The 23,043-nt window shown below is 44.2% G+C and overlaps 1 protein-coding gene across 1 annotated transcript in view; it reads left to right on the forward strand.

Annotated features, from left to right (window-relative positions):
• Positions 1–7,200: 7,200 nt before the first annotated feature.
• myo1g (myosin IG) overlaps positions 7,201–23,043 on the forward strand; it is a gene marked incomplete at its 5' end in the record, with an annotated part of 40,759 nt that continues 24,916 nt past the window's right edge. The window contains 14 exons of the mRNA XM_079231758.1: positions 7,201–7,295; positions 10,648–10,856; positions 11,838–11,931; positions 12,077–12,242; positions 13,208–13,261; positions 13,401–13,496; positions 13,712–13,828; positions 13,972–14,178; positions 14,300–14,445; positions 14,528–14,642; positions 16,068–16,238; positions 17,085–17,155; positions 21,143–21,217; positions 21,331–21,463. Of these exons, the coding sequence (XP_079087884.1) occupies positions 7,201–7,295; positions 10,648–10,856; positions 11,838–11,931; positions 12,077–12,242; positions 13,208–13,261; positions 13,401–13,496; positions 13,712–13,828; positions 13,972–14,178; positions 14,300–14,445; positions 14,528–14,642; positions 16,068–16,238; positions 17,085–17,155; positions 21,143–21,217; positions 21,331–21,463 (1,749 nt within the window). The remainder of the gene's footprint in view (positions 7,296–10,647; positions 10,857–11,837; positions 11,932–12,076; positions 12,243–13,207; positions 13,262–13,400; positions 13,497–13,711; positions 13,829–13,971; positions 14,179–14,299; positions 14,446–14,527; positions 14,643–16,067; positions 16,239–17,084; positions 17,156–21,142; positions 21,218–21,330; positions 21,464–23,043) is intronic.

The raw sequence follows: 23,043 nt of genomic DNA on the forward strand, positions 1-23,043 counted from the left end.
GGAAGTGATGGGAATGAACTGTAAAGTAAGTTATGAATGACGTAGACCTTCGGCCTGTAGGTCATGTCGCATGTATTGCTGTGTACTAGTACATACTATAAATACTAGCTCGAAGTACACGCGGTAAGATAGTACTTTAGCTTGGCAAAGGGAGTAACTTCTCTTTTCAAACGTTACTTCTACCCGCGAGGTCACCCTTTTTACAGGCAATGGCCTTATTTTCTCTTTTTTATTATTATACATGTACAGAAGTTTAGTTTGAAGTTGCAGCTGAATCTCTTTCGCTTTCGAGGAAACGCCCCAACATCAAAGTTTCATGTCGCTGTGACCTTTAACCTCTACCGAGCATAAACACACCGGACAACACGGAGGAGGAGGAGGTGAGGTGCTGCGTCACATTTGAGGAGTGCGAGTCTCTAGTGTTCATCAAATTACTTATTCCGAATTTAAGCATGCATGTATTACATATGCATAACATTTGAATAGTGCAAAGTCTTTTGGCGATTGGACCAATGGGCAGTGAAAAAATGCTCAAAATCGGGTGAAAAATGTGGGAATCGTCAATAAAATATGATTAAAAATATAAATAATGGAGCTGTGAACTTGTTCTTTGGTCCACCCGTTCCTGGGACATGTGAGCCTTGTCCTGTGAAGGAAAAGTGTCCTTCAATGTTAAAACCCATTTGGAATTTTTTCACCCTCTAGCACTAAAATCACCCGAACACGTGCCTGTTGAAAAAAACAGGGATCGGAGCAGAGAGAAAATCACCCGACGTTAGTGTCCTAGGGTTAAGGACACGGTGCAGCTTCTGATTGGTTGATTTAAAGTGGACGCCCCCCAATCAGTTGAGAGAGTAATCACGATGATAATTAGAGACGGATATTTAGGAATGACCAGCCGTGTAAAGAGAGTCTTCCTTTCTGAACTACCGCTTAAACTCCATTTCCATCTACACACTAAAGTAATTCCTTCCTCAAATGGTTACTAACGAGGCAAATATGTGGTCTTTAACGCACCATTGATAAATAATATTAACAGTGGTTCCATAGACCAGTGATTTTCAACCACTGGGCAGTGAGAGATCGTCAGGTGTGCCGTGGGAAAATGTCCAATATGAGCCTGCAATAAAGTGGCTGGCCTAGTAAATAAATAGTCTTCCATGCCAGTAGGTAGCGCAATAATTACCTACCATATATATATATATATATATATATATATATATATATATATATATATATATATATATATATGCTGTATTATGCTACAATGTGATTTTTCATTTTGTAACGTTTTGAAAAGATTGAAAAACACTGCCATAGACTACATATATATATATATATATATATATATATATATATATATATATATATATATATATATATATATACACACACACACACACATCTATATAGAGGGTCTCTGTCTATTTCCTGTGGCTCATTCAGCAGCAGTACAGTTTCACCACACCGAGGTATTATTATACAACGTCTCCGCTGTAGAGACGAGAACGGGCTTCTTCTTTGTTCGTGTCCTTTGTGACTTTCAACGTCATTCTTCTTCATAGAAAAACCTTTTCAAATCAATTTCAGCATGAAACATGGTTACCTTGCATACAGTGAGAACAGCTGCCTTTTTAATCAGAATATAATCAAAATGGATAGAATACAAACAGGGAAAAAGAAAAGTCAGACGAGGAGAAAACGAAACATAAAGGCACCACCACAAGGAGAAAACGGAGAAAATGAGTCCCTTCTATGAGTAACTAAGTCCAATCATGTTTCCACTTCCCCAGCTGTGACGAGAGCTCCCCTGTGCACTGGAGGTGAATGGTCGACAGCAGCATTGAACATTGAAAGCACCCGAGCGCGTTGAGGTACCTGAGCTCATTAATCCTCCACCGAGTCACGCCTGTTCGTGTGCTTGTCTCTTCATGTTGCCATGTTCTCCCCCTCTCATTCAGATGGATTTCCCAGTGGAGGCGACGGTGCGCTTGGACGTTTTCCCCAACCAGGCAGCGGTGCGGGACGTCCTCCGGTCGCATGGCTTCGCGTTGACGGATCTGGGCGGCGGTCAGGTGCGTGTGAATGGGACCTTTTGGGAACTGAAGGCCGCGAAGGCCTCTATGGAGCCGCTTCTCGGCTCACAAACCACCTCGGCGGTCCCGAAGGCTTCCTCCGGAGCCGTTTCCAAACGCCCCGGCGGCAACAGTGCCGGGTCAGACGGCGGCAGAGGCCGAGACAAGCCTCCGTCTTCGCCCAACCACGCCTCCCCCCCGCTTCGGGCGCCTTCACCCAACAGACGTCCATCCTCTCCGGAGCACAGAGCCTTGGTTTCTCCACCACCAGGCCAGCGCGGCTCCATCGGGCCCGGAAGGGAGTCCTTTGTCGTTGACGTGGATGTGTTCAGGTACGCAGAGCAGCTCCGGAAAAAGGACATTAGCAGCATCCTGGTCAGCCATGATGTGAAAATGGAGCAGCGGGAAATCGGCGAAAGCTGCGACATCGCTTTACTGGGGAAGAGCGCCAGAGTGGCTGCCGGTAAACTGCAGAGCCTGATGGATGATCTCAGCAAGTCACTGCGCACGCAGGAAGTTCCTCTGAAGGACATGGATCGGGAAGGCCAGGACCTCTGGAAGAGGATTCAGAACGAGAGAAGCATTTACCAGTCCGTGGTCGTGTGCCCGATGAACGACAAGCTTCACCTGATAGGGCCGTCCGCGGCGAGCTACGAGCTGAAGCAGAGGCTGCTGGGAAGGCCGGTCGGACGTACGGGGAGGTCGTCGGAGAAAAACTCCAGGAGGAGGAGCAGCTCTCTGCCGCCGATCAGTCGCAGGAGCGCCGAGAGAGATGGCGGCGCCACCGCCGGGCCGCCTCCTGTCGGGGCGGATGGTTTTGGTCAAGGCGGAGCTTTGAGGGGAAGAAGCCCGTCCCAGTCCCGGAAAAACACCCGGGTAGAAAGCGTTAATGTGCAAGAGAAGGAAAATAAGCGTCCGTCTCCCTTCTCGCCCAAGAAATCCCTCATGCAGTATGTGTGTCAGAAAAAAAAAGATATAAAGAATAAGATGACATCTTTCAAAAGATAAGCAGTGAAGTTCTGTTCTTGAAGGTAGAGACAGCACTGAACATGTTTTGGTCTCAGTTAACATTTTTAGTGTCATTAGTCTTATCTAGTTGCAATAGCAATTACTGATATTTGAGCGTTGAAGGAAAAGTTAGACTTTTTTGGGGCAATTGTGGTTCATTGCTCTCTTGCCAAAGAGATAGAAGAGACAACATTTACACCAAAGTAAGCTACCGTCTGCAGCTGGTTAGCGTAGCTTAGCACAAAGAGGAGGGGGTTTAACAGCTGGTCTGATGTGGCCCGAACTCCACCCGCCAGCTAAAGCTTCAACATGTTGTATCTTGAGAGCTAGGTTAGCTGCTCCCAGTGGTGGCCCTCTGTATCTGTGTATATTTGTACACAGATATAGCACCAATATACTGCAAATTATGTTGTTTAGCGTTGACCCCTTTTTAATCAGCTCTCCTAAATTATTATTGTTGAAGTATAAAATGTTGAGGTTGTTTAACGTGTAATAAACTAATATAGACTCTGACACCTTGTATTCTTCTGATGTCAAACTGTATTCTAATCAAGTAACAATAACCTGTGCACAACTTTATACTATTTATTTTGTTCTGATCACAGCCGGTTATTTTAAGCCTTTGACATCTCTCGCACAATTGTGTTGTTGTGTTGTGTTATTGCCAGTTGCTGTGACTATAAACGTTGGCGATCAACTGAATGGCTAAATGTAAATTGGAAAAGCTGAAGGGTAAATATGGCAATGAAGTAAACAGATGAGCCTTTGGACCTTTGGGTGGTATTTACACGCGATGATGAGATTCATGTGTTGGGGCTCCACCGTAGTTACATTTGGCATCTGGGACTGTTGTCGCTGTTAATGTGATCGTTATCATGAATCATCATGGGATCGGTTGTGTGTGTGCGGCCCTCTGTGAGTGAGTAAGTGTGCACGTCTGCGTCTGTCCACGGCTAATCGCGCATACTTCTGCAGCGAAAGGTTTGAGGTGTGTTTGGCTCACGGAAATACCAGAACACACACTGCTGAGTACCTCACCGCCGCTGCTCTAGTTGTCTTGTGTCGTGTGTTTGGCTAGCGGTTATCCGTACACACGCTGCTGACTCAGCGGCTGCTACGCGGGCAGACACACCTGGCAGAGAACTGCACTCTACTGAGTGTGTCACTAGCACCTGAACGCATCGTCCAGATGCAAAGAGCAACGCACACGAGAGGGAAGTGTGACCAGGAAGTGAAACGGCGACCCGACAGTCGACTGAACTGCAGAGAGGAAGTGCTTACGGCAGACGAGGATCTAACACGCCAGTGTACTGACAGGAAGAGTAACTGCATGTGGGACTGGATACTGTTGCCTAGATACGATATCAACGAGGGCTGCAACAACGAATCGATAAAATCGATAAAAATCGATTATCAAAAGTGTTGGCAACGAATTTCATTATCGATTGGTTGTGTCGTGCGATTATTACGCCGGGCAATAAGTCACGGAGAAGAAAACAAAGAGCGGAGCAGAGCAACGGGCCGGCCAGCGATTCTGAGATTGGAGTGAGACACGAGAAAAGCTGAGGTCGTGATCTTCACAATAAAACATCTTTGACGTGTCGAGTCTCAGCCAATCAGCGTTAAGATGTCTACAGCGGCTTCATTTCCCTCAAACTTGTTTTTAATGGAAGCTAGTCGGCTTGCTATCACGTTAGCTAACGTGTTTGCGTTGTGTATTGTCGTTAAAGTTACGTTTTGTTCCGTTACAGTTCAGTCTTGCTTGTAAAAAACCTCAACGTGATGAAACATGCCGTCACTCGTTAACGTTAAACCGGCACACCGGAGGATCTGGTGGCTGCAGGTTGTTTATTTACTCAAAGTAGCAGATCACGTAGCTGGGCTTAGCCAACAACGTGATGTCGTGGTCATAAGAGACCCATATGTTGCTCAGATGATGTGAATGAAAGAGTTTAAGGAAGAGGACGCTCTATATGCAGCGCAGCTTGATGCAGCTGAGATGAAGTGGAGGTGAAAACAGACGTGAGAGCAGCAGTGCAGCTTCCCTCTGTCCAGTGTTTCATACATATTGATAAAGCAGGGCATGTAAATGCAGCCTCTGCTCCAAGGAGATTACAGTAAAAAGGGCTCACATTTGGCAGATGTAAAGCATACATGTCCATTTTTGTGCTTTCTGAACATGTTTTGCACTGTGAATTTGCACTGTCACTTCTGTTTTTGAATAAAGGGTTGGAAATGAATGTTTTTTTGTTTTTTAATCCGATTCATCCATTAATCGAAAAAACAATGAACCGATTTATCGATTATTAAAATAATCGCTAGTTGCAGCCCTAGTATCAACTGAACTTTAGATTAAATGTCAGAATACCAACAACAGACTGTAAAAACACAGATGCGCCATAACTTCTGACCTAAATGTTTCAGCTTGACAATGTGGTAAAGTCCCGTTACGCATGAGTTTCCATCAAAGACACCGTTCTAGCAGGGCTGCACGGTGACCGAGACTATGACTCACAGGCCTTTTCTTTTAACCGTCATAACTAAAACACAGTCTGATCTGAAAGCCCTCCTCCCCCACAGAGCTCATGGGTTTCCCCTGTTGGTGTTTGGTGGATTTGTTCACACAAATGACTGAAAGCTCAAAGCTCAATCTTGACTGGAATTTGTGGACTTAAAAAAACGATCCCAACTCAAGTTCCAATACCAGCTTTTCCTGGAGCCTTGACCTTCATCACGTGGTCTTCATCACTGGATTGAGTTTGCTCAGTTGTCACGGAGATGGATCACACGCAAGCTCAGTCGGTGCTTCTTGTTTTTCTTCTTCTTTTCTTCTAACTGTGCCAGTAAAATGATCTGTTAGACGTACACGTGGTCCACGAGAGTGAAGTAAGAAGAGAGAAACAGTCTCTGTTGGCTTGGTTACCAGGTAACGAATCAACAGTCACTAAACGCTTATGATGAGAGGCGTAAAGAGGAACAATGATTGTCAATATTGACAAAATGTGTGATGTATGTGTGACGTCAGTTAAACTGCTGACTGCGGGTTCCTCAAACTCAATGCGTTTTTGTTTGCATGGCTGAAATAAGGTTTACGAGATTATAACCTTTTGTTCTGCGATATAAAATACAAGTTTGAACTTTTTTCGTCGCCAACAAGCGGCCAAACGAGACGACTGATCGCCATCGCGCCTTATTGGTGCTGAGGTGAAGTCATATGACCGCGTTGTGGATTTGTGATTGATGAATTAACAAAACGTGTAAGCATCATAAACGTTTGTTCGCCAGTGGAATAATCAATCCCATAATAATACTTCACAGGAATGTGAACAGTGTTCCTCGGGGGGGGGAAGTCTTGAAAAGTTCAAGAAAAAGGTCAAGCATTAGTCAGAATTCCTGTACGCTCTCTGAGCGTAATCACACCCACCTACACGCTTACATTCGTCTTACATGGCAGACAATACCGCTGTATTTTTGGCTCCAGCATCCCAAAAAAAAGAAGGTTTCTCACGCTGCAGCTCGGCCCCTAAGGGACACGTTGTACCGCCAATGCCAAGTCAAGAAAGGAAATGCCACGATCCCTCCCTGGAGATAAAGGCCATTTTCATCCCCCTACATGTGCACGGTTAGCCGCTTCTTGTCTGGCAGCGAGCCTGTGTCCGATGCGGCTTCCTGTTTTCCGGGTAGAGAAAAGATGCACAAAATTCATCACAAAAGCCTGGCGGTGAGAGTCGGCGCTCTGTTTGGGTAGTAAAAGGAAGAGAGAGACGGAGGAGGATGCAGAAGTGGTGCGAGCTCTTGAAGATAGCCTCCTGCTCTTTATATAGACATGCATGAGGGCACGGCTGACTGACAGGGTGACGTGCTGTAGCTTGTAGACCACAGCTCTCTAGCACACCCTCAAATCCACCAGAGAGCTCGCCACGCCCACAGTACACACACACACACACACACACACACACACACTCACTCTGTCTACACTACCGGGCCCCAGAAGTCGACCATACTTCTCTTTCTTCCTCCTGTAGCGGCTTTCTGCTCCTCTGTTCGTCTTGTCCGGCTTCTATTTTCTTCTTTTTTTTGTTTGTTGTGCGTGTGTGTTTGGTGAAGACGGACAGGCATGGCGGAGCTGGAGGGCCTGGAGTTTGGGAAGTCAGACTTTGTGCTGCTGGATGAGGTGACGATGAAGCAGTTCATGGACAATCTGAAGCTGAGGTAAGAGGCCCGAGACACCGTTCGAGAGGAGGAAGGGAGGGGAAGCCGCCGGGTGTCGGAGGGTAACGCTTCCTGCATACCTCGCATGTGAAGGAATAACGGTCCTTAACACACATGTTGAATGAGATTAACACGAGTACGGCGAATGCCTATATTCTTACACTTTACTGTCTCTGACATCAGCAACATTTACATTATCTTGGCCACTTGGCTCAAGTAAGAGAGGATGTAAAGATGAGACACGAAGGGGAAAAAGAGACGCACAGGAGTCTTGTAGCGTTCCCGCTCATAGGAACTAGTGGTTGATGATCATCAGCGCGCTACACACTGGTTGTCATGTGAAGCCAGTGGATATATCTCACCGTATATGTCACTTTTCTCTTGTCTTGTCCTCTCTCTCTCTCTCTCTCTCTCTCTCTCTCTCTCTAATGCTTTGGGGACTTGACACTTGTCCAGTCTCACTTCCTCTGTGTCTCTCGCGGTGGCATCGTGTCCTCAGTTCAGACTGTCAGGAGTCAGGCAGTCGCCAGAGGACGAACGCCAACACGTCTCTAGATTTAGAGAACACAGTTCTTCCAGTGCCGGTTGGCCAATAGCGTTTGCTCAGTTCCATCTCGCAGCTTGATCAGACTTGTCAGCCGGTTCTTCAGTTTGTGCTGATGTGCGTCGACTTCAATGATTTGCTCTGCGTTTCCTTTTTCTACCTCAGGGGTTTGCGTTTCTTTATTTTTGTATTTTAGGCCGGTAATCACCACCGATACTTTTTCGGGGCTCTGTCAGCAGGATACCTCCAAAACCTGAAGCTTGGTAGAAAGAGAAGCCCACGCTGGTGATTTGTTGCCATAACTACCAGAGATGAATGTTTTCATTAACACGATGTAACCGATGCCTTCAATGTAAATCGGTCAACAGAGGATTTGTGCTCCTCGGTTTCCCTTTAGCTCCCATCAGATGTAGTCTCACATTCAGTCAGTCACCTGTTACGTGATTGGTCAATAGATTACCAGGAAGAAGACTGGGCTGACTTCTCTATATCTGTTTGGCACCAAGCCCAACTGGTACTAGGAGGAAAACTGTATTTGCTGTGCTAGAGCAATTTCTGCAATTTTTGCATTTTGCATTTTTTTTTGCATTTTTAAGAACAATAAAGATATATATATATATATATATAACATAGGAGCAACCTTCTCTGTGACTCAGCTACAATCATCTCTCGCTGTGTCTCAGGCGGTGAAGCTGAACTCTGAAGCAGCTTCTGCTTTCCTAAAGACAAAGTCGAGCTTCCCTCCAACAAAAATAACGATGCTTCCTGGTTCTTCTTGTCAGCTCAAATAAATAAAAAATCCAAGTCCATAAATGGGGACGGTGGTCAACTATATGTAAATGCCATATACAGTCTGTGATAAATACCGGGGGGAAACTGGGAGGAAGTTGTGACATCACTGGTGTCCAAAGTACTCAAAATGTCTTCACTGAAGTAAAAAGTGTAAACCCCTGCATTCAAAAATTCTATAATAAAAGTAAAGAGGTGAGAAAAAAGTGATGAAGCCTCCTGTTACCTTCAAATTTACTGACATCTTTACCCTTGGGGTCAATTTGATCCCGTCAATTTAAAACTCCAGAAAATGATTATAATTTAAATGTTTTCCCAAGTTCAAGTGTCAGGTACTTTATGTTTGTTTTGAGGACTACCTAAATATTCCTTTAAATAAAACATGGATGTGTTATGAAGAGCTCAAATGCAGTATGTCTTGGACATGGCTGACGGCGTCTCTGGTGGGGCCTGGAACCATTTTGATGACATTAGCAACACCCTGTTGTTCAAGTGGGGAGATGGACAGTAACTTTAGTGGGAAGGCAACAGGAGGGTCAACACTGAGGGTCTCATCCTCAGGGACCTCATCCCCTGTCTCAGACACATTCTCCTCAATGTCACCTTCATGGTCAAAGAGATGGGACAACACCTCATGGACAGAAAACCTTTCCTTAGAAATCATTTTCAGTTGAGAGAGAGCAGAAAGAAAGCACACAGAGCACCAAGAACAATGGTTTAGAAGGCTGCTGTGCAAACTTTTACATGTTTGAACCATATCTCCCCCTCCGCATGTCATGTGAACTATCAGTGGTGCTCGCACTACTACAGTTATGGTTATAATAGGATAGAAACATAAAGCTTTTTGAAGATCATAAAGTTGCGTGTTAAAGTGACCTCAATATCATCCAAAACAAATGTGTGTAAAATGTTGATATTTCTTACATGTTTTATACAGCTAAAACAGCCTGGGGTCATTGACCCCAAAGACCGATGTGTACAAGATGTGTACAGGACATTGAAAACATATCATCATGTTAATGTTATGTATACCCAGTTGTCCCCATTAAATTAGGAAAAGTAATGAAATATGAAGCAATTTTTTTTATGTTAATCATATATTTAGAGACGTTAAACATTGAATGGGGTCAAATTGACCCAAAAGATAACAGGAGGGTTAAGTACTCATTATGAAAGACGTGTTGATTTTAAGTTAACATGAAAACACCAACGACTTAACGTACTGTCCGTGTAGTTTGAGCAACACCACGTCGTCCATTTTCAGCCCCGTCACCGAGAAATTACATTTCAGTTATAGTGAGAAGTATTTTGTCGTGGATTACGTTTGCTTTAGACAAAATGTTTCAATCGAGTCCATCGAAGGAGGTCTGGGAGGCTGAAAGGACTAAAAGGACTTTCACGCAGGAGGCTGCTGTCCATGTCCTTTGCATAGCGGGTACTCGAAATAGAGCCACGCAGTTTGGTTTTGTTACAATTTCGCATTAATTTGAAACCAAACCATCATTTTTCACAAAGTATTTTTGTAGTGTTTTTTGTCTTGTTTTGTTATGATGAATCTGGTCATTAAATGAAAGAACCTTCAGAGGATCTGCACCAGAAGGAGGAGAGAGCTCCCGCGTCCTGCCTGGATCCCCGCAGCGCTAAAGTACTATTTCCCTTTGCTCACCCTCTTTGACACGTCAGTTTTACCTCTCCCAGCGCAACAGAGCCACACGAGGCTGCGACGCCCTTTGAACCGCAAGTTTCATTTCCTGCTCTCGGTGTACACACACTTGTGTCACTTCCTGTCAGGAAATTACATGTTAAATGAAGGTGCACGACCCTTTATGGAGCTTGTAGTTCAAAGGTTTTTGTCACAGGTGGTGTGAAAATATCATGAGGCTTTTGCTGAATACATACATACATACATATTGTTGAATACATACCACATATATAGAGATGACACATCATTTTATTGTTTATGCATCCAGTATGTATGTGAAGTATGTCGTCAGTGAGTGTTTTCTTTTGTTTGGACAGGTTTGAGAAGGGCCGTATCTACACCTACATCGGAGAAGTCGTCGTCTCCGTGAACCCGTACAGACAGATGGACATTTACGGCAAAGACACCATCGATGCGTACCGGGGCCGGGAGCTGTATGAGAACCCTCCTCACCTGTACGCAGTGTCTGATGCGGCCTACAAGGCCATGAAGAGACGGGCCAAAGATACCTGCATCGTCATATCAGGTCTGTCTGCTCCCGCCTCATGAGGAACTCTCTGCCGGACGGCTGTCACTGCAGGACCTCCCACACGGCCGACACACACGTGATTGCATTTGTTGATGCGTTCATCCTGTGAAACTGATGCTGATAACACGTGTGAAAACAAAACTTCTAGATGGATAAAAGAGGGACAGCTTTGCTATTCTTTGACCATTTCCTCTGTTGCTCATCAGGTTTGGCCAGCGTGTGGCGCCAGATGAAAAGCTATGTAGTTACCGACAGACCATCTGTCGAGGACTGCATTCAAAGTTTATTTTTTATTATCATTTAATCTATTTTCTGGATTAGTCGACAGATCGTTTGTTCTGATACCTTGAGCCCAAGGTGACATCTTTAAATGTCTTGTTATGTCTGACTCAAAACTCAAAAGATATTTAGTGTATCTCTATAGAAGACAAAAAGATCATCACATGTTCACATGTTAGAAGCTGGAAGTTTCGGCATCTTTTCTTAAAACATTCTAAGCCCCCATGTCTTTTAAATCACTTTTCTTTTTTTCACTTAAATTAGTTTAATCATTTCAATATATTAATATTAAACATAAATACAAAAATGAGGTTTGTCAAACAATAGTAAAGTACACAAAAGAAGAAGAAAACAAACAATCAGACAAACAGACATAACAAAAGAAGACAAAACAATAAATAAGAATACAATCACCTTGACAATCACTTCTTAAAACTTTTACAGAAAATATCTTTAGAAAAGTCCCCAAAACTTAAAAAAAATATATATTATTCGCAAATCGTGTTATTTTCTAACATTTGAATCATTGTTGGTTCCATTTTATTTGTATAAATAAATAATCATCGTGGCCCTGTTAGAGCCGTTTGAGCAACGAGACATTGTGCAAAGTATTAATACATTTTGCAGCGACACTGACTTGTTCATCGTTGTGGTGAACCCTGTGTGTTTTTATATATGTGTGTGTGTTTGGTATTTCAGGTGAAAGTGGAGCAGGAAAAACCGAAGCTAGCAAATACATCATGCAGTACATCGCAGCCATCACGAACCCGAGCCAGAGGGCGGAGGTGGAGAGGTGAGTGCTGATCAACTCAAATCTATAATTGGATCATGAGACTGTGATGTCACCATTATTCATCCCCCTCTTTTCCATTTCCCCCCCCCCCCCCCCCCCCGATGGCTGCTTCTCACATCAATGGTTACCACCATGTTTCCATCAGTGTGAAGAACGTGCTGCTCAAGTCCAACTGCGTGCTGGAGGCCTTCGGGAACGCCAAGACGAACCGCAACGACAATTCAAGCCGCTTCGGCAAGTACATGGACATCAACTTCAACTTCAACGGGGAACCCACCGGAGGACACATCAACAACTACCTGCTGGAGAAGGTGGGGGCGGGCAGGGAGACGGAGGGCCTCTGACCCTTCAGGGGGCCAAGAAACACACAAGCAATACTTTGTTATATGCCATTGGGAAAAGTACAGGAAAGTTCTGCTCATTTAGTTTCTAAAATTACGCCTTCTATCCCGAACATGAATGTTTCATGAGGTGATGACAAAGAGGTGAGAGGGAACATCCACGAATAGATGTATCTGTGAAGCCAATGTGCTGCTGCTGCTGCGCGTTAATAAACGGCTCGCCTGGGGTACGCGATGCTGTCGAAGAGCCGTCTGGCATCCGGAGCTGGTGTGAAGGGTGGGGCCATGCTTCGTCTTCAGAGGGCAGGACCCTTATTGTTACGCTCTGTCTCTGCAATAGGGAGACAAAGTGGTGGTCGCACAACTAGTTAGCAGTTTGGTTCTGACAAAACTGTGACATGTGAAACACTGACGGGAAACCGATGGAGGTGATTTAGTCGCTTGGTCGGGGGTTTGAATCTGGGTGCTCCGTCCTTGACTGCGTGCTGCTAATTACAGACATTTTGAGTGTCGCTATTGTGGAGATTGGATGCATTTCAGTTGTCTAAAACATCAGTGGTACATGTGAGGTTTTGGTTTCAATTCTTCAAAAATGTAAAGGGCAAAGAACTTATTTTAGGATGTACGATTGGTCACCAAAGTACAGCAAACCTTTGACATTTGGCCACATGACATGTTTGCCTTTGAGTTCAGAGTGTTACTTTTTCTTTTGGACTATAAAACCTGTTTGACCCCTTTAAGAGCTCACGTTGTTTGTCGTTTGTCGGTAACTCACACATCTGATTGCTGAACTCAGAGAGTTCCTCTTGGGGTAGTTGAAAGCAATTTAGAGAAAAACTAAAGTAAGAACAGTCAACCCAGGACCTGGTCCAACAGACAGTGTGTTAGGAGGATGGATGTTGGTTTCATTGCAATAATCTGTTCTCCTGTTTAAGTCCAGGGTGATCCAGCAGCACGACGGGGAGAGGAACTTCCACTCCTTCTACCAGGTAAACTCTAATCTGTTCTGCAAAACATAAACCAAAAAAAAAATCTAATCAAAGATACCGTGGATTGCCGCTCCAGCACTTCTAATACATTTTCTCAAATTGGATCTGAACTTGCCTGTTTGCTGGGCATTCATCACAGTTACTGCGTGGAGGCTCAGATGAGATGCTGGAGTCGCTGCATCTACAGAACGACCCCGCTGCTTATATCTATACCAAAGAGGGAGCTGCAGCTGCCGTGAGTTTGTCGCCTCTACACTTTCAGCGGCCGGCAAAATGAGCTTTTAGATAAACGTCTGTTGGTGTCAAAATGAAACCATCTTCTCAATACACACATTTGAAATGAGTCATTGGCAAAAATTGGACAAATCCATCCCGATTGCCCCCTCTGAACTGCAGCTCATATTGTTTTGACCGATGATGATAATCCCAAATCCCCTTTTCCTTCTTAAGACCTCCAACAACGATCACTCGAGCCACAAAGCGGTGCTGAGTGCCCTGGAAGTGATCGGCTTCTCAGCAGAGGAGATTAACTCAATTTATCAGATCCTGGCCTCCATCCTTCTGTTGGTATGTTGAAGCATGGATTGCTCAAAATAGGAATAGTTAATGTGTATAATCTAGGGTTAAAATGATGTGAAAATATGTGTATATTTTAGATTTTGCACCGCTGGTTCTTGAGTTCACCCGCAGGTCACGTCTCTGTTTCTCAGGGCGACGTGCGCTTTGAGAGCGACGGCGAGAACGTTCAGATCCTGGGACTCGAAGCCGTCGGCCACGTCGCCGAGCTGACGGCCACGGAGCCGGACAACGTCTGCAAGAGCCTGCTGTTCCGCACGGTGGCCACCGGGGGCGGCGATGTCATCGAGAAGGGACACACGGAGCAGGACGCCTGCTTCGGACGGGACGCCTTCGTCAAGGTTCCTCAATTTACTTTGACAAAGCGTCTCATTCAGAAGGAGACTGTCACGCTGTGACGCTCATTTTCACAGTTGTCACATTATTCCTAACCGTCAAACTCTCTCACGTCCCCCGGCCTAGGCTCTGTACGAGAGACTCTTCGGCTGGATTGTGAGCCGCATCAACAGCGTCATCGAAGTCAAAGACTACGACCCCGTGCTCCACGGGAAGAACACCGTCATTGGCGTGTTGGATATCTACGGCTTCGAGATCTTTGACAACAACAGGTGTGTATCCCTTTTTTGTCAGTAAGTGCAAAGAAGCCGCTGAGGCCGTTACTCAGACGTTTGTTCCTCTGCTGTCGGCCAGCTTTGAACAGTTCTGCATCAACTACTGCAACGAGAAGCTGCAGCAGCTCTTCATCGAGCTCATCCTCAAGCAGGAGCAGGGCGAATACAAGAGAGAGGGCATCACCTGGAAACACGTGAGAAGCACGCAAACACACACACAAACACACACACACACACACTCATGTGCAATGAGTGCACAGAGAACACACACATTTTTAATCAGATCAATTGATGCTCAGCTGTCCTGCATTTGCAGCTGACGTTCAGCAGCTGTGCAGGACGCAGTCCTGTGTTCATACCGAGGGGTGATACATGCATGTGTGGAGGTTAAGGGAGGGAGTTAGTGAACGTTTTTGAGTTAATGAAAGTGTTTTTAGTGTCCTCACACACAAAAATACAACAAGACAGCTTTTGTTTTCAAAGCAGCATGAAACAACTAACAGCCCCAGAAAGACGACATCACGTGTTAAACAATATAATATCCCCAACCCTAATGTCTCACGTGCTTGTGTCTAAGTGACTAATGGGAACAACTATTTTTGAAACTGGTCCAGTATTGAAGTAGAATAGCCATGGTAAACACAAACAGTTGTATGTTGTATGTATAAATACATTGTCATATTTTTGACTTAATAACATTCACAATCCTCATATCTATTTGCGAATCGTCAAGTTAACATTTTAAAATGAAAATGCGATCCACTGGAATCTCGGCCGATTGGATTGGATCCTCTTGAGACCGTTCGGCTGCTGTGTCTCAGAAACGTGACACAACTAAAGGGGAAGACCTCTCCACTAGGTGGCGCTAATGTAGCGTTTATGGATGCAAACCGCTGTTTAGCGAAACGGAGGGAGACACATAACATTAGTCCAAAGGTACCGCTCTCATCCATGCACACTTCGTGGCCCTGGTGGCCTACGGGGTGCTTCCCCCCGTCTTCCAGCAAAGAGTCCCATGACACAATAACCAGCAGAGCGGACCAAGCGCTGATTCTCTGGAGGGATCTTTCCATAATGTTGCCAGACACTTCCAACAACAATCTGAGCCTGTCAGCAGCAAAAACAAGCACTTTGAGCGGAGGTACTCTGGCGGTGAGGAGTTTCCCCAAAGGCGATTGCATTACCGCCCGTTTAGCAGCTGCCGTCTGCAGCGTTCTCCCTCAGTACCGGACCGGCTTCATATCCGTTAGTCACTTAGACCCAAAAACATGGGACTGCAGGGTCCAGGTGGACAAATATCAAAGTTACCATTTGTTTTTCTGGTATTGTGTACATTTCTTTTTAGCACTCTATATATATTTGCACACTTGCCATCTGCCAGCTGTACAACACATTTCCCTCGGGATGAATACTGAAACACTAAATACTGAAGCACTTTCCTTAAAATGAGTTTTCTAATGTGAAAAAGTTTCCTATGAAACGTTAGTATACGGAAATACATTTGGCACAGATGGGTCGTGCAAAAGCAAATTTGTAAGTGCACAAATATGCACTAGAACAAACACACACGCAGCACACGCACTTCCCTCTCACTTAACAAGCGTCCCGTTCTCGCGCAGATCGATTACTTCAACAACCAGATCATCGTGGACCTGGTGGAGCAGCCCCACAAGGGCATCATCTCCATCCTGGACGAGGCTTGCCTCTCTGTTGGCAAAGTCACCGACACGGTCTGCCTGGAGAGCATGGACACCAAACTGGCCCAGCACCCCCACTACACCTCCCGCAAGGTGAGAACAGAGCGGGACATGGACGGTGTGGGTTGGGACTGGGGGGCGGGAACTGAAACCGTGTTTAAAAAGGGATCTCCGGAAAGCGTGGCTGTAACTCCATTTAGTTGTAGGAAGTGGGCGACGTGTTGTTGACATGTTCTGAAAAAATGTAATCAGAATCAGAACCATTAATTGCGTTGTGTTGAATTTGTCCTGGAGGGAGGTGCATAACATTTAACATTTAACAATGACATTTAACAATAAATGGGAGCATTAATATTTACAATTAAATCTACAGTACAATATAAAATTAAAGTTAAAATAAAGTGCACAGACAACATTACTTTAAGGTGGAATGTATGTGTTATGTGAAGGTTTTTATAAGGTGAATTATGTATTATTTATATGTTTGTGCAATGCTGTTATATCTTTTATATTTTGTGCCTTATTTTTATTTATTTTTTACCTTAAGTTTATTCTAATTATGTGTGTTAGGAGGACCCAGCAAAATAAGCATTTCATTGTATAGAATAACTCTATTATCTGTGCATATGACAGTAAAAACATCTTGAATCTTGAAGGTGACAAGTGTAATGAGGAGATCCTCATTTGTCAAGATTTGCCAGATAGAAATGGAGTATTTTAGTATTTCTTGTGTGTTTTATTCCGAGTTTCGACTGGAAATGAAGAAAAAAAGGGACTTCAAAATGTCGTTGCAGTCAGTCTGGAGTTTTGCCTTAAGGAGACGACATGAGATGCTTTTTCAAACTCACACGGCGTTTATCGTTTATAATATGTTGTATGTAATATTTGTTGTATGTAATATTTGCTGTATGACTCACAGCGTCTCCTCTTCATCTCCAGCTCAGCCCCACCGACAAAACCATGGACTTCCAGAAACATTTCCGTATCCGCCACTACGCTGGAGACGTCACGTGAGTCGCTCTTACACTTTGTCGCGGTGATGTGTTCAATGACCAAGAGACAGAGTTCATGAAGAGAGGTCAGTGGGTGACTTCATGGAGGCATTACAGTCAGTTGTGTCGCTTCATTGATGAGAAGTTATTGTAAATTATGAATGAAAACAGTTAATTTGTGCCTGGGCTTATAACCAGAACTCTGATCCTTTTGATTAGGAATGCAACATTACAATAAACTAAAAATATTATAGTGTGACGTTTGTATTCAGGCATACAGACAACACAACCATAGGCATGTAAAACATGACTGTTGACTGTACAGAATCAGGAGTCAAGTTCTTTCCGAAAGATGTTGAATATTTGAATGCACATGCTCATTTTTTATCACAATAAATATAATTAGAATTGGTTGCTGTTACAGGAAAAATTGGATCTGTGATGCAAGTGATGTTCTCAACAAGAACAGGAACATGTGTTTTGGACACTTGTTCAGGCTTTAAATTAGGATATTAAACCATCCCTTCCCTTTTAGTCTTAATTTATTATGATCCTTTTGGTAAATCATTACGTCTTTGGAAAGATTTGGTTGTTTGATTTTCTAACCAAGATTTTCAGAGCTACGCCAACAGAATTTATATGACTACATCACACGTGTCACCATATATATATATATATATACGTATATATATATATATATATATATATATATATATATATATATATATATATATATATATATATATATATATATATACGTATATATATATATATATATATATATATATATATATATATATATATATATACGTATATATATATATATATATATATATATATATATATATATATATATATATATATATATATATATATATATATATATATATGTGTGTGTTTCAGTTTGTGGTCATTTGGTTCGTCATTCACAGACTGAGAGGGTTTGTTGGGTTTTCCTTCTCCACCACTGCTCCACTTCTTTGATTTGTCACTGGATTTAAACGTCACAGTGGTCAAGATGTGACTTTGGTTTCAAAAAGATCCCCGCTGCTCACGTGCACTGCCCTCAATCTAGAGAGGAGAAGGACACTAATATGTCAAGGGAGCAAGGAGGAGGAGGAGGGATGGAGCAATCTGATGAGACCATTTTGTAGCAGCAGAAGCAATCAAGCAGACGTGGAGTAGGTTTTATTGAGGGTCCTCGACACGGGGAAATCCGGGCTAACGCGATGTCGAACACACACTGAAACACAGAGCAATTTCATCCATCTCCGAAGCTCAAGACAGCGTTCACAGACAATCACTCTCCGAACGCCCTCTTGTCAACGTTCAGCAGTGTTCAGATCCTTCACTCCAGTAAAAGTACCAACATAAGTATGTGTGGACAAATGACCGGCGTGAGGGTTATGCTAGCGTAACATTATTACTGCTGAGGCATTCATGAGCAAGGTGGAGTTAATTATTTCCCCCATGAGATCATAATAATATAATAATCTTATTTATACAGCACTTTTCAAGCTTAAGCACAAAGTGCTTTCCGGATTAAAAGATTTACAGAATGACACCGATGACGAGCGTTAATATTAACTTTATAGAAATATCCAGTGTTCTCCCTGATGGACTCGTTTACTGATGGAGGTCCTGCAGAGGCATCAGTGTTAAACTGAGACTGTCTCCCAGCACCTTGAGGTAAAGTTGTAGTGTAGAAACACTTTAACCTGGATTTAGTGATGTTATACGACATCACATGTAATACAAAATGCATATAATTAAGTACAGTGCTGGAGTAAACACACTTTTCCCGCCGGGTAAAGAGCATGCGTGACGGACCTGCAGCGGTGATGACAGACGGCCGTCCCTGTCACTGCGCGTCCCCGTCACCCCGCCTCCTGGCGGGGGTCGCTCTCTGTGAGCTGTCACCCCTGGTATATTGCTCCCTGTCCCACCAAACCACATCTGAGTCTCCACTGGCTAAATATACCCTCATCCTCGCCACCCACCACCACTCAACGCACCACCACGATCCCAAGCTTTGACCTACTTCGCTCCCTCCTCCTCCTCCTCCTCCTCCTCTTCCTCCTCTTTCCTGTTTCCTCTTTTCTTCTTCTCCTCCCTCAGTACTGCAACACTCACCTGACTCTCTTTGCCGTCCACATTTCTAACTCCCTGCAGTGTTTCCGCCTGCACATGCAGCACTTTGAGCAGCCGTAAGATGTATCATATTCCCCCACCAGGCACCTCTACCGTGCAAGAACTCTCACATCTTTGTCGCCGCGGTGCTCTCGCCGTGATCTCCCTTTAAACCTTCTGCAACGCCTCCCTCTCCTTGCACCAGCCCTGACCTTCATACTTTGATATACTTCCCCTTTAAATCATCCTCAGGTCTCTGGGGGGGATCGCTGCCTTTTTCTCTCTTGTCCGCCCTCTCCTAGCACTGTCCTGTCCTGTCCTTGTAAATGAGTGTCGTGGCTTGTGATCGTGTTGTGCTGACTGCTCTTTCCCTCTCTCTCTCTCTCTCTCTCTCTCTCTCTCTCTCTCTCTCTCTCTCTCTCTCTCTCTCCCCGGTGAGCTTTTTTTCCCCGGGATTGGGTCAGGTGGTTTTCGGCGCACCGTGAGCCAAGGGGACACATCTGTCATAGCCAGCCTCCGCTTCTTTGCCTCCAGATGTGACATTCTAGGACACAGTCGCAGACAGGGCCACACAGGCGGCATGTAACACGCTGTGTGTGTCCGTGGTTTGGTGTGTGTGTGTGTGTGTGTGTATGTGGAAGAGAGGGTGAGCTACTGCAGGGGTGGAAGTACCTTTACTCAAGTGCTTTACACAGTGTCATGTGTATTTCCATTTTTCTGTATACTTTATATATTTACTTAACAGCTGTGGTCACTTTGTAGTTTGATATGTTAAAATAGGAAGTGCATTGGATTGCAAGCCATTTACACTATAAACTTCTCACATGATCTTATTTCAATGACCAATGTCGAACGAGGTCTTAGGAGGTCTTAGTAAGAGCTTTACTGTAATGCTTGAAGTACATTTTGCTGCAGTACATCTGTACATTTCCCGAAGTAGAATTTGTCATGCAGGACTTTTACATGTGATGGAGTATTTTTACAATGCTGTACTTTTACTTAAGTAAAGTATCTGACTTCCTCCATCACTGATCTATTGTGAGCGAGTGTCTTCCAAGCTTTTTGTCTTGTGACCTGATTTCATTTAAATAACTCTTTGAGATTAGAGAACAAAAAATTACTTTGCACACCTATTTATTTTTTCCTCTCCCATTCATCACCTCGCCACACCCAAATATATCTTCACTTTGGTGGATATCTTCACTTGGGAACCACTGGATTTGACACAACTGTATTTCAAAGTAAAAATATAGAATAATACATCACTCACATGGGCTATTTTTCTGTGGAACAAGTATCTCATCTTTTTTTTAAGCACATTTCGCTGATAATACAAAGTAGAATATTAAATGCAGGATGCATGTTTTTTAGAAAACCATCCACACTATGTAATGTATTGTTACATTGTGAACAAGAGAGGAGAGGGAGGGGTTTATTTGAGGCAACGCTTACACTACTCTCTTCCCCCCGGGCTGGACGGCTTATGTAACGTGACCTCCCGCTGATGCCTCAGCAAAACCAACTGAGCAGTTTAAAAAAAAAGAAGAAAAAAGGCAGACAGATTAGTTTGTAGACAGTTTTTTTCTTCCCCTCCAAAACGTTAGCCGCAGGGGGAATCTGAGCGCGTTCCTAATTTGTAAATTGTCTAATCCCCCAGCCTGAGGACTGTGAATCATTTGAAGTAGTGGAGGCCGTTGACATAGTGAGAGTGACCCTTTTAGAGACGTACGCCTGCTGTGTAAACTGTGACTACCTTGTGATTCTAACCTCTTTTTTTGACACACCACTTCAGTCCAAGTGCTCTTAAGTGGGACATCCCTCCTTCTTTAGAGCTACTTCAATTACTCTCCCTCTCTCCCTCTACATCCATCACAGATATTCCGTCGAGGGCTTTTTGGACAAAAACAAGGACCTGCTTTTCCAAGATTTCAAGCGTCTCATGTATAACAGGTGCCAAATATCACGATGCTCTTGACAGTTCAGAAACTGGGTTAAGTGTCTAAAGAGTTCTTTGCACATCACTCCTCTGCTGACCCAGTTAATGACCTTTATTCCTCTCGTAGTGCCAACCAAGTTCTGAAGGAGATGTGGCCAGATGGTCAGCTGAGCATCACAGAAGTCACCAAGCGACCTCTGACCGCGGCCACCCTCTTCAAGAACTCCATTGTGGCCTTGGTGGATAAACTGGGCTGCAAGGTCAGTGGTTTCGGCTTAAGATTGACTTCCTGTTCCCTTCCCTTTGACCATGTGCGGAAGCTGTGGTTCTCTGCTCAGGAAAATGAACTCTTCAGGCTGATTATTTTACCTCAAGAAAGTATTTAGGCATATAGTTCAGAGGAATTGATTGTATATCGGTTTTGTCTTTCTGCCTATTATTAATTAGTAAAATCAATATAATAAATGAGTTTAGCTCCTAATGCTGCGTTCACACCTTTTTCGCAACGCTTTTTCGCCTGAGTTTACTCGCTCGACTTTATGTGGTAAATTCACTTCATTCGCTTTTTGGCGGTGGAAAGGGGGCGCGGCTTTTCCGTGGCTCTACTCCGTGAAAACAGTTGCCGTTTCCGCCATCCACCATGTAAATAACCACTAGTTCTGCTTTATACTTGTTGTGGAAGTCCCACAAACTTCGGAACATCAAACGCCCCTGTGTCTGGGTTCATAATATTGGTTCATAATATTATCCGTGGGCACATCACAGCTCCGACCTGTGTCTGAATGAGTGCCGCTTTTTCTAAAGCTACATGTCTGTCTCACCAGCTAGCAAACATTGGATATGTCTCTTACTGTAGCGGTCAAATTAGCTTCACAGTTAGTGAGTGCTGCTAAGCTAGCTCACTTTAGCATGAGTTTAGCTTGTTTTGTCTCTGTCATTAATGGATTTGGCTGACTGCTTTATTTAGTTATGTGGAATAAGAAAGGGAGGATTCATCAAAATAGATATTTGTTAATAAGTAAATGTCGTTTAGCTTTAGGCGAGCCGCGGCTACAGCTACAGCTACAGCTGTCTTGTGTTGAGGTACTGTGCTTTGACTTCATACCTTTCTATGGCATAATAATGTTCATATGGTAATACAGATCATATTTTGACCAAATATGTAGTTCTGTGTTTTGGGTAACCAAAGGTTTGATTTTGTGATCACATTTTCATGTTGGAGTTGGAGTGTTTAGCACAGACGTAGATCTTCTCCCCAGTTTACACGCTGCCATCAACAGGAAGATGCTCTGCACCAGTTTGCCTGTTCTGGTCCTGTAAAGCCTCAATGAGTCATAGGCTATTCTGAGGCTGTGTGTGACTGCTCGTCACCATGCACAACAAACATGCGGAACAAGATGCAGCGCGCAGCCGTCCAGCAGGGAAACGCACATACTGTACAGTACATGGCAATGTGGGGTTTTTCAGTGTCAGAGAGTAGTTTTTTGTAGGTCGCTCGTCCTCATCCTGTCCGGCTGCGTGGGGGTTGATAAAGACTTGGTAAAGTCGGGAGGTGGTGCAGGACCACAAGATGTGCTGCTCTCCTCTCCTGGCCTCATCTCGCCGACTGAAGTCTGACATTTCCTGCTGTTATTTTGGGACGGCCTGCTGTCAGGCTGTCACAGCGTCTCATCTCGGCGTGGCTGAGGTAAAATGAAAGGCAGCTCCCCTGGCAACCTTCAGGTCACGTTGAAAGAGCAGATTTTTTCTTCTGCTGCCGAACAGGAGCACCTGGGCCCATTCGGCCCATCTAGTCTGCTCCCCTCCCAATTAACTGAACTGGAGCTGAAACCGGGGGCAC

This window comes from Taurulus bubalis (assembly GCF_910589615.1).
Source record: "Taurulus bubalis genome assembly, chromosome: 16".
NCBI lineage: Eukaryota > Metazoa > Chordata > Actinopteri > Perciformes > Cottidae > Taurulus > Taurulus bubalis.